We start from the raw sequence: 13,334 nt of genomic DNA on the forward strand, positions 1-13,334 counted from the left end.
ATGCTAAGTGATTTCCCCACATTGCCCTGGGAGAAATGAGAAAATTTCTTCTTGAGAAATTTTTCTCAAGAAGCCTTGAGAAAAATTGGATAAGCAACTTCGATCAAAACTTTAAGTAGACAGGAGAAAGCTACAAGTAGATATGCCAAAGTTGGCTTCATTTTATTTAGTATGGTTTCTCTTAGAACTCTCTTGTGAGTGGCTGTAGTTTTGGAGGAAATCCATAGCTTGCTTTAACTGAAGTAAAGGATGTAGATACTGGTTTTAAGCTAGCGAGTTTTCACCTTGTATTTTTTTATTGACTGACTACATCAAAATGAAGTGTTCATTCTGTTTTCTATCCTTTTGCATAAACTTAGAGTCATGTTTATGAAGCAGATTTCTGCGTGTGTTTTACAGAGTAAACTTGTTGCTGATAATTTTTGCTTTCTTGTTAATTTTTCTGTGGCTATTGAAAGGCACTGGTTTTAGGTGCTCAAGCAGCTGAGAAAGTTTTTGTGCATGCTATTTTCTGTTTGTGGCAGGGGGACTGATTTAATTGCAATTACATTGCAGGTAGATTAGCTGTGCAATAAGACTGCTCAGCTGAGATTTATATCTGTGGTGTTTGATTTTTCTAAACTTACTGAGCTTTAATATGAACCTTTGTTTTACACTAACAGGTTTCAGAAGGACCCAACGTGGTCAGAAACTGGAGACAGGTATTTACTAAAGCTCTTTCGAGATCACCTTTTCCATCAGGTGACAGAAGCGGGTACTCCTTGGATTGACCTCAGTCACATTATCTCATGTCTTAACAAGGTACACTGTACTTTGGTTAGCTTTTAAACATTTGTTTGGGTTAGCTTTCTTTAAAAGATATTCCACTGCAAAGCAAGTTGGCATTGGAAGGTTAATGCTGCTGGTTTAGCTGGCGGTTATTTTCCCCATTTTTGGGTTAAAACCATGTATTCACTAAACTAATATTCCAACATCTATGGATATTTTGAATAAAATTAGTACATGAATATTTAAAAAAATGTTAATATAGCATGAGATACAGTATTAAGTTTTCATCTTAGAATGCATTGATTATTGTGGATAAGCAATGCTGGTCCCTTTATGCTACTCTGGTCTTTCAACACAGCATAAAGGATCCATAATACTCCTTTAACTGGGGGAGGTTTCTGCTGATAGCTACTACAAAGGATGGTCATAAGGCAAGATCCATTCCTAAACTGTGCTGACCTGAGTAGGAGACAGGAGGGAAACTGCATCAGAAATTTGTGCAAAATCCTTGCCATCTAGGACAGTGCTGGAAAATTTCTGTGACTTAAAATGTTAAGTCCACTTCTGTAATAATTTCCCTAGCCTCTCCAGCCCTTTGTTTTCCAAGGTTGACTTAACAAAGCTATTTGCAGTTTTCAAAGAGCTGCACCACTAGCAGAATTTTATCTGAGCACTTTCATGATTAATATAGCAGGAGATGTGTGAGAGACTGCAAGATCTTCAGTAGATGAAGAACTTGTCCTGCTCCATAAATTAAAAAGTATGTGAGCTGATTATTTTTTTTATTGGTAGATCAGCTTTCAACTTATTTTACGTTGTTTTGCCAAACTTCAATAATTCATGGGAGATTAAGATCCTGCATTTATTTTTGTTGTTGATTTTGTAGCTGCTTGGTAATTTCACTTGCTCTGTAGAGACTGGTGATGCAGACACTGACAATACACAGTTTTAGTGCCCAATATTTTCTTTTCTAGGGCTAGGGTAGCCAACTTTTCCTCCAAAAAAAGTAGAATATGTTCAGATCCTTTGACGTGTAATAACTGTGCAGTTAAATATTTTTCTAAAATTGTCAGGGTTTCTAACCACCTATTAGACCACTGCTGTTCATTTTTTAACTTCCTTTTTATCTTTCTGGTTGGTGTCTGTAATCACTTTAAAAAGGACATTAAAGGGATTGAGGCTAAATCAAAAAGAAAGCATGTTGACATTCAAGTAGGCATTGAAATGCCATCATGATTTGAAAGCAGTGACTCATACAGTACTGTAGCAAGAGGGGACAGTCCAGAATTCATAGGTCAGGTAAGAGACAATGTCAAAGAATGCCTTGTTCTATAAATGTTCATGGCTTACCTTTTTAAACAGAGGCTCTTCTCTTCTGTGGTTGTGGGCTCAGCACACAAAGAAGTGTAAGGCTTACAGAACTCTGCTTTGGAAATACACTCTAAAAAGCACTTCAGAAACTATAGAAGTACTAGTAGAGGTTATATAGACTTTACTGGTACTTACCAAACGCATTCCTTTTGAATGAAAGCTATTCTGTTTTTAAAAAAAAACAAACCCCAACAAACCTTCCTTTTCAATGTGGTGTTTTGAGCATCTTTTTAGCTGACAATACTGATTTATGCCTCCACAGGGGGAGGAGAGAAAGAAAGCCATAAATACTGATGTTTGTAGTTAGCAGTGTGGCTTTCTCAATACAGATCCTTATGTCCAACATTAAGGTAATTCACTGATTTGTTGTATGATGCTAATGGGAATGAATAGTGAACAATATTTGACAAACACCTTGATAGTGTTAATATTTTGTAATGGATGTTGGAAGACATTGGTGGTTTTATCTTACTCTACAGAAATTAGAAGCTAATTTGCTTGCTTTTGTCCTTCTGAAACCATTCACAAAGCAGCAGCTTTAAAATGTGGAGGTTCCAGCTTTTTAAGGATACGCTCAAAACATTACTTTAGAAGAGAAATGCAAGAAATTTCTAACTTGCTCTGTTTCTCCAGACAGCAGCTATTGAAACATCTCAGTGACAAATTTAATTCTTTTTCTATTCAATACAACAATTTAATACATATATTTCAACCTGCTGGGGTTGTGTTTCCAAAGAAAGGATGGGTACTGTCATATCTCACTTGTCTCTGTTCCACCTTTTGTATTGGAATAAGAAAGGCTGTGGTGGAACTATCGAAGTATTAACTAGAACAAAACTATAGAAGTTCTGCATTATAAGAGAGTCTGATAGTTCTCTATTGGTGAACGTTTCTTGCAAAGTGAGAATAACATAAGAAACAGTGATGTGTAATGGGCTCTGGCATGTAAAAGCAGGATGTTCCTCTGTTAGAAGTTAGGATCTAATGGTATATAAAAATAAAGTACATATTGAATTTGAGAAGTGAGAACAAACCATGAAAAGAAATGTGGAACAAATGTTGATCTTCAACCCCGAATTATCCATTTGGTTATGGATTATACCAAAGTAGTTTTTTCTTTCTAAGGGATGAAATGTATCAGACAGCCTTGAAACTATAGAAGTTAGTTTGTTTCCAGTACTGTCAAAAATGTGAGGTTTGGGTTTCTACCAGTTTTCAGGCTACCTGGGGCTTCTCCATCCATTATCACATTTGAGAGTGGACAAGAAGTAAATTGCCTACCCTGTGTTTAGGTTTGTGGATCATATGTGCAAATGTAATATCAAATTTAGTTTTGTTCTTCAGGAAGTACATGAAAATTTTGCCAGGCTTTCTACACAGAGAAGTATAGTATTGCAGTATTATTAGCTTTGTGGAAAGGGAAGGAAACAATGGTAATCTAGTGCTAAGGTGTGGAATGTCCATCAGGTTAAGACCAAAATGTCTTGATTTTTTGGCAAGGACATTGTTGTGGTGCGATTCAGATCCTTCCTTTGTGTCCTGTTAGCAGATCTGAACAGCACCATAACAATGTACTTGCCAAGAAATTGATTGCTTTTATTGTTGGGGAAATGTTTTGCCATTTCTTTCACACTTCTTTTATTTTATCTTTTGCATTCTTGTTACAGTTAGATGCTGGTGTGCCAGAAAAAATAAGCCTCATTTCCAGAGATGAGAAGAGTGTACTTGTGGTAACTTACAGCGATTTAAAACGCTGCTTTGAAAATACTTTTCAAGAACTGATTGCAGCCGCAAATGGTCAGTTGTAGTATTTGCTGAAAGCATGCAGGACATTGCTGAGGAACTTAACCTATAGCAAATTGCACTACAGCTGAATTGTTGTTGTCATCTCATTTCACATTTGGGAAACAAACAGGAGATGAGCAAAGCTGCTTGCACTTCAGTCAGGTACACTGTTACTTGAAGGGAAGAATGTTTCACTTATCCTAGAGCTAAGGCTGCCATTGGAGGCTTTATCTGTGAAGAATTTATTTTAGATTAAGGAACACATCAGGTGCATGATGTTCCTACTTTTATTTTTTCCACTTGTATATGCACTAATTTTAATTTTTTTAAGACTTTTCTGATCTCTGAAGTTTTGCCACATTGTATACTTAAGGGAAACTCTTTGCAAGGACATTTCTGGGATACATTTTTGTCACTGAGGATATAGCAAAATTATTCATTTTTGATATTATTTGCACCCAGAATAGCATAAAGGACCAGGTAAATAATTTAATAGAAATTGTGTTCTATTAATGACCGTTTAGTTCGTAACCTCTGTGAAAGTGTGTTGTATGCAAGCTCTGTATGCCACCCACTGTTAGCTCAAAGAAATGTGAGAAGAAACAGCTTTTTAAAACCAGTCAAATGAAGTATTGATGAATTGACCAAAAAGGAAAGAAAGTCCCCTGTCATTTGATTTAAAGTTTGTCTAAGCGAAGTGACGAAAACAACATAACAGGAAACATCTTTAATTTAAGGAGCATATCAAACGTGCTCTGTACACAACCAGCGCCTTTTAAAAACTGTTTGTACATTTTCCTGGTAGTCAGAAGCATTTACATTTATGCAATTTTTTTAATAGATTTTTTTTTAAAGAAATTGTTTAAATGCCTGAAGTTTCAGGAGTGTATTGCTTTAGGTTATTTACAGTATAATTTTTGTATAAAGTTCTGTTCTTTGAACCACAGCTTTATTATGGTACGCTACACTGGATACAGATACAAAGACACTGTTAAAAGAAGATTAACTAAACACAGCAGTTGTCTGGCATCAAGAGCTTTTCAAGTTTTACAGCCTGAATCTGGAGGGATAATGATCTGCTGTGCCTTTGCAGTCACTGCTTAGCCCAAAGTAATATTACTTTTGCTAATACTCAACACATGAATATTCCTGAAGTAATTCAGTCTCAAAAGTCTGGAATTTTGCTCCTCAATTACCTTTCTAATTTTTTGGACATGCAGTTGTCTCCAAACTTGGGTATTCATGGGATTTCTAGTTAAACACCTACACTTTGATACTGAAGACTGCCAAATACGTAGGAATTTCCTTTCTTAAAGCAGTAGTGAAGACTGTATCTATCCTTTCCCAGCACTGAATGTTTTAATAGCACTGGGTGCTCACCATGAAGAAAATGTGGAAACTCAAAAGGTCAGGACAGACTCTAAGCACTTGCAACTGATGTTACTGACATCAATTTTAATAATTCTCAATATTTGTAGTTTTCAGAGAAGTTTTTAATATTTCTCTGTCCACTTTTATAAGCTTTAAAATGATTCTCCGCCGTGAGACTTGCATCAAGAAAAAAGCAACTCTCTTCACATCGAAAGCTTTGAAGACTAGGGACATGCTTTACACATTTTAGAAAATGTGGTTGAATCCACATTAAGTAGCATCAGTTGTTGAGTTTAAAAATCAATTATTGTTGCAATTTTAAAAGGAACATAATGTTTAATATTCAAACGATAACAGTTGCCAGAATGTTCTTTTTAATATAAAAGGAACAGGAACTTTGAAAAGTGAACATGCAGAACAGTCTTTTATCATTAGCTCATGTATTTGAGGAAGAGCAGCTGTCTTTTCTATGTTTTTTGACAAATCATATTGTAATTCTTTTGTACAAAAAAAGAAGTACTTGTATTCTAGAAGAAATATGGAATGCTTAATATATAAGCGGGCTGAGGTTTTTTCCAGTATTGTTTTCTTTGAAAATGAAAGGGGATCATCTGTTCAGTTGTGGGGTTTGGGAACCTTTGAAAATTTAATTTGTGGACCAATATTTTGTGGAAGTGTAAGGCAGGGGTAAAATAGGGCTTGAATTCTCATCCTTTTTAGACCAGCACACCCTCTGCAAGACATGTCTAAATTGCAAACCTGTGTGTATGTGCATAATGTCAGTTTGCTTCAGCCCCTAGTAACCTCAGGACTTGGTTTAAAAATAAAAAGGTAGACAGCTAATAAGTTTTCATACATAATGTCAGCCAGAAAATATTTGGTGTCAGGTAACACATAAAATTTTTTAAAAGTTGAGCTTTGTTTTCTATTTATTTTATTTGGTCTGTATTTGGGAATGATTTGAACAGTCTGAAGTTCACCTTGGGTGTTTTTTTGGGGAGAGCCCTTCTACCCCATTTTAATTCCATTTAGAAGGTTGTCCTAAAGTTGTAGTTTGATCCATTCATAGGAAGAACTGTGTATCTGTATTTAAAAGGAGAGTCACCAGGATGTGCCCTCCCAGATGGGAAATTTATTTCTGACCTTCCTATTTTTTACAGCTAAAAGCACAGAAGGGACAACCTTTGAAATCATCTGATGTTGGTCATTTTAATTTTTGTACTTGTTTTAAATTCTGTTGCTGTATTTACTATATTGTAAATATTTTGTTGAGGGTACCTATGTATTTTTGATTTGCCCTTGTTTCGGTAATTCAGGTGTCAACTGCTTCCCCTAAAAAGCACCAGTATGTTAAGTTCTAATGTCATGATCCCAGTATGTGTTACTCATCTTTAATCCTGTTTTCATTGTTCATGTGTACAGCAGTATTTTTAATAAAGAATACCAGAAGTAATGTGGCCTTATTTTGACAATGTAAAGTTCTGAAGTTGGATCCAGGGCTTTTCAACTTTGGTGCCGGAATTTTATTTCATTCTGTCTTGTCCTTCTTTTGTATTCCTTCTGTCTGCAATGCAGAGTTGAAACAAACAGGAGTCACAAATTGTGTTTAGTGCTTGCCACTTAGAGTGTATCAGATGTCCTAAAACTGAGACATATTGTTCACTAGATTTGTATTAATGCGTATTTCCATAACTCCTAAGTCAAATTCTGCTTTACCTGATAAGCCCTACTTTTGAAAACTCTGCTCAAGTACCCTTACTTCTGTGTTTTTGAGCTTTTTTTTGCTCACTAACAAAGCGTATTAATTTCTCTGAGAATTTGCGTGTGGAGTCAAAATAACTTCATTTCAGAGTTCTTTTTCTGTATTTTTAACCAGCAAAGGTTAGATGGTTTGCTGGTGGGATAAAATCTCCTATACCCATCCAATGCTGACCATGCTTATGGAAGATGTAATTTTGTGTAATATATTGTGAATTGTCAATAGTCCCTGCACATATTTAACATGGAGTCATTTTCTCTGAAATTGCAATGTTTTAGGACTGTTATTAGATAAGCTGCAATAAGTTTGATTGATGCACATATCCAGTCTCCAGTTTCCTCCTTAGTAATGTGTAGCAACAGCTACACAACTTCTGTGGCAGTTGATGATCCCATTGTGCTCTGCTTTCCCAGAGGAAGTTTCATCTCCACTTGCTTCCAGCACTTGGAGAGTCCCTCCAAGGTGATCAAATGCTGTTTAGCGAGAGAACAGTTGACTATCTCTGTGGAGGCAGCATCCCCAGTCTTCAGATGGATGGGATGGGCATGTGGGGATTCTCTGAAGAAGAGAGTCTCTACCCCAGCCTATGGTGCTGGCTGCTGTCACAGCAGCTTCATGACAGGCTTTGTTGGGGATGCCTTAGCTCTGCTGTTCTTTTGTCTGGTGTGCATCTTATAGCTGCTGAAGGATCCAGAAATGGTGGGTGGTTGGGTGGAGGTCTGTCCATGTGCTGCTTTGTCTTCCCCCACCATGAAACCTTGCCTCTCCCAGAGGTTGAGTTGAATTTTTGTCTCTAGACAGCAGTAAGCACTTCCTAAATATGCTGAACCTACGGGATGTCACCCACACAAGGAGCAAATGGTTGGTGTCTGTCACTGTAGCATCTTTGCTGTGTGAAAAGTGTGCCTTCTGTGTGATTATTCCATGTTCTCCTTTGCTCACAAAATCAGCCCATGGGATGGATGTTTGTTCTGCCCAGTGCTGACTTGGGTGCTGCAGCAGTCTGACCCTGGCAGAACTCTGATTTAATTTTTTTTTTTCCAAAAGCAAACTTTATTTTATGAATTTAGCAGTCAAATACATTATACAAAGAGAGAAAATGCAAGACAAAATAGGAGTTATTAACATCTAAAGACACTTTGGGGTTCATATAAAAGTAGTCTTTGTAGTCCAGTTTTCTTAAATATTTATGCACAAAAGCATATTTATATATTTACACTGTGCAAACACGTCTTTTGACATGCATCATCCTGTAGTGATTCTTGCTCAGTTCTAATAGCAAAACAGTTCTGAAACTTTTGTTCTGATCAAAGTCAAATATATTTTACCAACAAGGGACAGTGCAATAGATACTTAAAACTGATGATCTCTTGTGCAGAGATACTTAGCTTAGAAGTAGTGGTACATATTTATTTTGCTTGAGTATCAAAGATAGCTTTTATTTGTAAATATGCAAAAGGTCACTTGCCGTGAAGTCTGTTAGTGGGTTACATTCACAGCTCTTTAGCTGATTTCTGAGAGATCATGTAACATGTAGCATTTGAGTTAATACACATTTTAGTGGACCACGAGAAGCTGACATTGAGCTGTAATTGATTTGGCACTGTGTTAAATGTCCAACTCTCATTTTAATACTGCCTTCAAAAGTGAAAAGGAATGGGAATGCATCCTAATGCTTCTTGAGCAAAGAACACTCACAGCCTTTCTGAGGTGCTGTTGCAAATGAATGATACATTTTTATTCCTGTATACATACTGGTAACTTAAAGTAAAAATTTAGGTGTCTTCATAGAAAAGCTGCCTTAACTTTACAGATTTTCTTGTAATTTCTAACTAAATCTCTTCAAACTCTCTAGTGATCAATTAAAGTATACACAGTCTAGTAGCCATCCTGTCTTTTCAGACAGATTCCCATAAATAAAATATAATCAGTGCAGTTTTAGAAGGTCCATGAGGTTTTGTGGGCAGAGCTTGGCTTTAACCTGTCTACCTTGTGGTTTGGTTCCAGTGTGTGCATGTTGGCCTACTGACCAAGTGCAAAACTTCAATATTTACTTGATGTCAGCAGGATTGTCCAAACTGAATTGATACGTATTCCCTGCTGTTACAGCCCTGGTCTTATTTCTCTTCTATTCTTGCCAATTGTGTTTAGCAACACATTTTAAATTCTTGCCTTGCAAGGCTCCCTGCTGTGTCTGCCAGCTGGAGCAGTAAGATCCATATAATGCCCCATCCCCAATTAGCTTATTCAGCTTCCCCAGAGCATCAGCCTTTGCACAAGTTTCTCAAAATAGTCTTCATTAAAAATACAATTTATGGTCTGTTTCTAGTTTCTGTCTTCTTGAAGGCTCAAGACAACACATACACCAGCAATTGGATGTGAATATCTGGGTGCCTGGTGCAGATTCCCAGCTCTCTAGGGCTCCCAGCTGCCTCTCCCAGTTAGGCAGAAGTGACCCAAGTCTGAGCAGAGGCTGTAATAAGGGCCTTCCAGATTTTCCTGGATGCTGAAGCACTCGGTGTTTTTAGCAAAAGCTATTGATGTGGAGCATTTGGGAAAGTCAAGGTTTAAGCAATAATATTTTGCTCTATTTTGAATATGTGTGCTGCAGTCCCTAGAAAAGCAGATGACTGGGATTAAGCCAATGATAACATTTTAAGTTTTATGATAATAAAAATAATTGGGGTCAGAGCTTTTTAAACTGAGAATATTTCTTAAGAACCTGCATGTTTAGATCTCGGCTTAGAAGTAATTAAACTGGTGGCTGAGAATAATGTCCAACAGAATTGTAGTTGGGAGGAGGAGAATGGCTGGCATTCATTTTCTCCAGCATTGCATACCCACAGGTGTATCTTCGCTTGGAGTCACTGAGCTGGTCACAGCTGAAACTGCAGAAGCTTCTTGGCTTGGTTATTCCAGAAAGCACTGATTCCTTGCTCCTGCTTGTGCCTTTAACCCTGTAATAGAGCAGTGTCATTGTGAGCTTTCTTAACATGTGATGGTTTTTGTTTTAGCGACTTGACCAAAGCCAGGTCACAAGCTTATTCTCACATGGTGGGAATGGCATTGATGCAGATGGGAGCGCAGAACAGAGGAAGGAAGGAGCCCTCCTGTTTTCTCTGTGATGAATTCGCTTCAGAACAGAGGTGCTGTGAGTGAACATTATTGTTAAAGGTGTTTGTGCATTTTATCAGTCTTGCTGCTTGGGGGAAGTACTTGACTGCTTAGCCTAAGCTCCAATTGCTCATTTGTGGTGGGTGCTGGGGAGTGCAACTTCATTACAGAGTGGGGTAGTGGGGAGTGTCTGGCAGGTCTGCTGATGCTGAGGCAGTGTATTCCCACATCTAAGTTCTTCTTCCTAAGGGAACAGGGGTTTTTGAGCAGGAGTGAAGTGATGAAATGTCTCAAGCCTTGATGCAGAAGTAGAAAACTACTAGTGTACGTGTTCCCAAAGCCTAATGCTGGGATGAATTTCTAATAAAAATGGTTGACATTTGTGAGGAAGAGCATGAGGTCTGGCTATCTTCTCTTTTTTGCCTTCTTTTGGCAGTTGCTCTGAGCTGCTGGTTTGAATTAGAATTTTCCCGTCCCATAAAAGGACCAGTTATCCTGTAGGCTGCCTTTTATAAGATAGCCTTTACAAAGAGAGGTTTAATGTCTTCTCAGCAAAGCCACTTTTAAAGGCACTGTTTCCCTTCTGGCGCTTTCTCACCCATATTCAGAGATCACAGGGCTTAAAAGGGCTCTTTCAGTAATGAAGAAAATTGGGGCAAAGAGAATTTTCACACCACTGAACCTGCATACCAAATATTTATCTGTAGACAAAGGACAAGCCAGAGCATTTTTCCATCATTGTTTACATGTGAAATCCTAAAATAAACATGTTGGACCACAGTGTCTAAAATTAGATTTCCTCCCTTGTATTTTTGTAAGTTCATGGACAATCCACTCCTCTCCATTTATAAGATCAGAAACGTTGGCAGCCCTAGTCTTGAATTCCAGAGAAGACAGTCAGAGCATCTGTTGAGAGACTTGCAGAGCCCAGGGTTTTGCTTTTCGTTTTATTTTGCACTGTGAGGTCTTTAAGTCAAACTACAGAAATAGTAGCACAGGACCATTAGTGATTACAAGTTCCTCTTAGATGCCAACATTTCTCAAATTCTTAACTCACAAGCCTGTGTGGGTTTTTTTAGGAGTGTGGTCTCTGTCTCCTGTCCTACTGTGGGAAATTGGAAGGTCTCCCTGAGAAGACCACCACATTACATTTATTAGTAGATGAATGGAGTTAATGAGGAGGAGCCCTTGTAATGAGGTTTGCAGATGCATCCCATATTTTTTAATATTGCATCTGTTGGCAAATGCAGAAGTAATTGCCTTGGGATAAATTCCATAACTGTGATAAAGTTAGTCACAGATGCAGTGGGCTTTTTGTGGTGGGTTTAGAGAGAAATGCCTCTGTGACTTACATTGTAATTGTGGGTCTTCAGGAGCTGGCTGAAGTGGAGTCTGCGTTACAAGTTATGAGCCTAAAAACTGTCATGCTTTGATCCTTTCATCATCATCATTATCAGGCTTTTGTGTCCTGGGATTTCTCTTGTGAGCTAGACTTGGCTTCTGCTTTAATAAACTTTTATACTGCTAGAGCTGCATCTCTCAGTTTTATCTGGAGTGCACTGCTGTACCTGGGGATGCATTCCCACAAAAAAACTTTGAGGGAGCTCAAGGGGTTTTGACACATGTAGTCAGGCTTCATTTTGAGTCTTGAGTTTGCATTCAGTAAAGGCTTTTCTAGCTGTGGACTGTCTTCTCGCCAGTCTAGGAATGTAAATTGGAAACTGTGTTAAGTTGGTCTTTAATTGGGATTGTTTGTTGGAGGAAATAGCTGCTGGTGTCTTGCCTTGTTCAGGACCAAAGTGAGGTTAGAAGCTGGCTGCAGTTTGTGAGATACTTGTTCCAGCTCACAGGAGGTAGAATTCTTGCTGTTTTTCTGGCTTTGCAATTTACTCAAGGGTTTGCCTCAGCCCAAGGATTTTGGCTTACTGGGGTTGGGCTTTTTCACCAATACTGAAAAGCTAGAAAAGGGTTGCAGTTGGGATCCTTTCTACCTGCAGAGGAGCACAGCTCAGGAAATTAGTCCCAAACCTTTCTAATGGTGTCTTTTGACCTGAGGCCTTATATTAGGAAAAGCTTACATCTCTTTACTTCCAGAATATCATTTTTCATCTCAGTGGCATTAGCAAGCCCAAGACACATTGCAACCATTTGTTTCATGCTCCTGGCCACCTCCTGGGCCTAAGAAGCTCACCAGACTTTGAGCTGATGCTCTTTCCTATAGTGAAATCACGGGTGAGTGTTGGCATTAGGTGCCTTTCCCTAGGCAGGAGAAGTGGAATCCCAAGAGGAGGTGCCTTGCCAGGGTCAGTGGGATACCCCTGCACTGTCAGATTGGCTCCCTGCTCTGCTCTGCCTTGCCCTGGACCTGGCTCTGGGCTTGCTCATGCTGGGCAAGCACTACTGCACATGCTGGCTCTCTTCTGCAGTCAACTGATCAATTTCCTCTCAAACAAACCCTGTGTGTGCTTCTGGAGACAGGTACGATGCTCTGGGTTTGGCTCCTTCCACAGTTCTTCAGCTCTGCCCTGTCTGAATCTTCAAATGCTTTGTTACAGCAAAGGGATCTAACATCAGGTAAGCTGCTGCCAAAGGGAAGTGAAACTCTTCTCAGCCTGGTGCTGGCAGCAACTGCCCTGTCAGTGAGCTGCTACTGCTCACTCAGAAACCATTCTGACAATCTGGCAGCCTGAATCAGCTCCCTGCAAGAAAAGCCAAGCTGAAATGTCAGCACAAGGTTGAGCACAGAACACAGAGCAGGATACCTGCAATGCAACTGAAGATGCAGGTGCTTAGATAATTTTCCATGTGTCAAATCCCTCCAGGTTCCACCTTGCTCACTACAAATTTTAGGGGTATTTATTTACTGCTCCAATTAATTTTAAGTAAAGGATGGTTAGCTAAGATGTTATGACTTAGGAATGTGTGCAGACTGAAGAGTCACTGCCTGTGTTCATGTCCGTGAGTGCTTTTGGCACAGCACTACAGTACCACTTGTTTAGCTTGCAGGCCAGATGACCTTGTATGATCTCAGTCAACTGCTTTGTTTTCCCAAGGATTTGTGTTCTAGCAGCCACTGTTCAGTTAATTTTTTTATTTTTATTCCAAGCATTCCTTTTCCTTCTCCATTTGAAAATGCCCCTTAAAGCACTTGTGAAGGGATGCCCAG

General features: G+C 38.7%; 2 protein-coding genes across 6 annotated transcripts in view; one reads left to right on the forward strand and one right to left on the reverse strand.

The window, feature by feature from the left end:
- Positions 1-6,748, forward strand: part of PAN3 (poly(A) specific ribonuclease subunit PAN3) — a 79,289-nt gene extending 72,541 nt beyond the window's left edge. For 4 of the 5 annotated variants that reach the window (XM_062487620.1, XM_062487621.1, XM_062487623.1 and 1 more), the window contains 2 exons: positions 663-801; positions 3,807-6,748. In XM_062487620.1, the coding sequence (XP_062343604.1) occupies positions 663-801; positions 3,807-3,947 (280 nt within the window). In that variant the 3' untranslated portion in view covers positions 3,948-6,748. The remainder of the gene's footprint in view (positions 1-662; positions 802-3,806) is intronic. The other variant, XM_062487622.1, reaches the window with a different exon arrangement.
- Positions 6,749-9,806: 3,058 nt separating this feature from the next.
- The window catches only part of FLT1 (fms related receptor tyrosine kinase 1), a 91,637-nt gene continuing 88,109 nt past the window's right edge, over positions 9,807-13,334 (reverse strand). Inside the window, exon 30 of the mRNA XM_062514918.1 lies at positions 9,807-10,011. Within this exon, the coding sequence (XP_062370902.1) occupies positions 9,807-10,011 (205 nt within the window). The remainder of the gene's footprint in view (positions 10,012-13,334) is intronic.

The sequence above is a fragment of the Cinclus cinclus genome, chromosome 2 (assembly GCF_963662255.1).
Source record: "Cinclus cinclus chromosome 2, bCinCin1.1, whole genome shotgun sequence".
In the NCBI taxonomy this organism is placed as follows: Eukaryota; Metazoa; Chordata; class Aves; order Passeriformes; family Cinclidae; genus Cinclus; species Cinclus cinclus.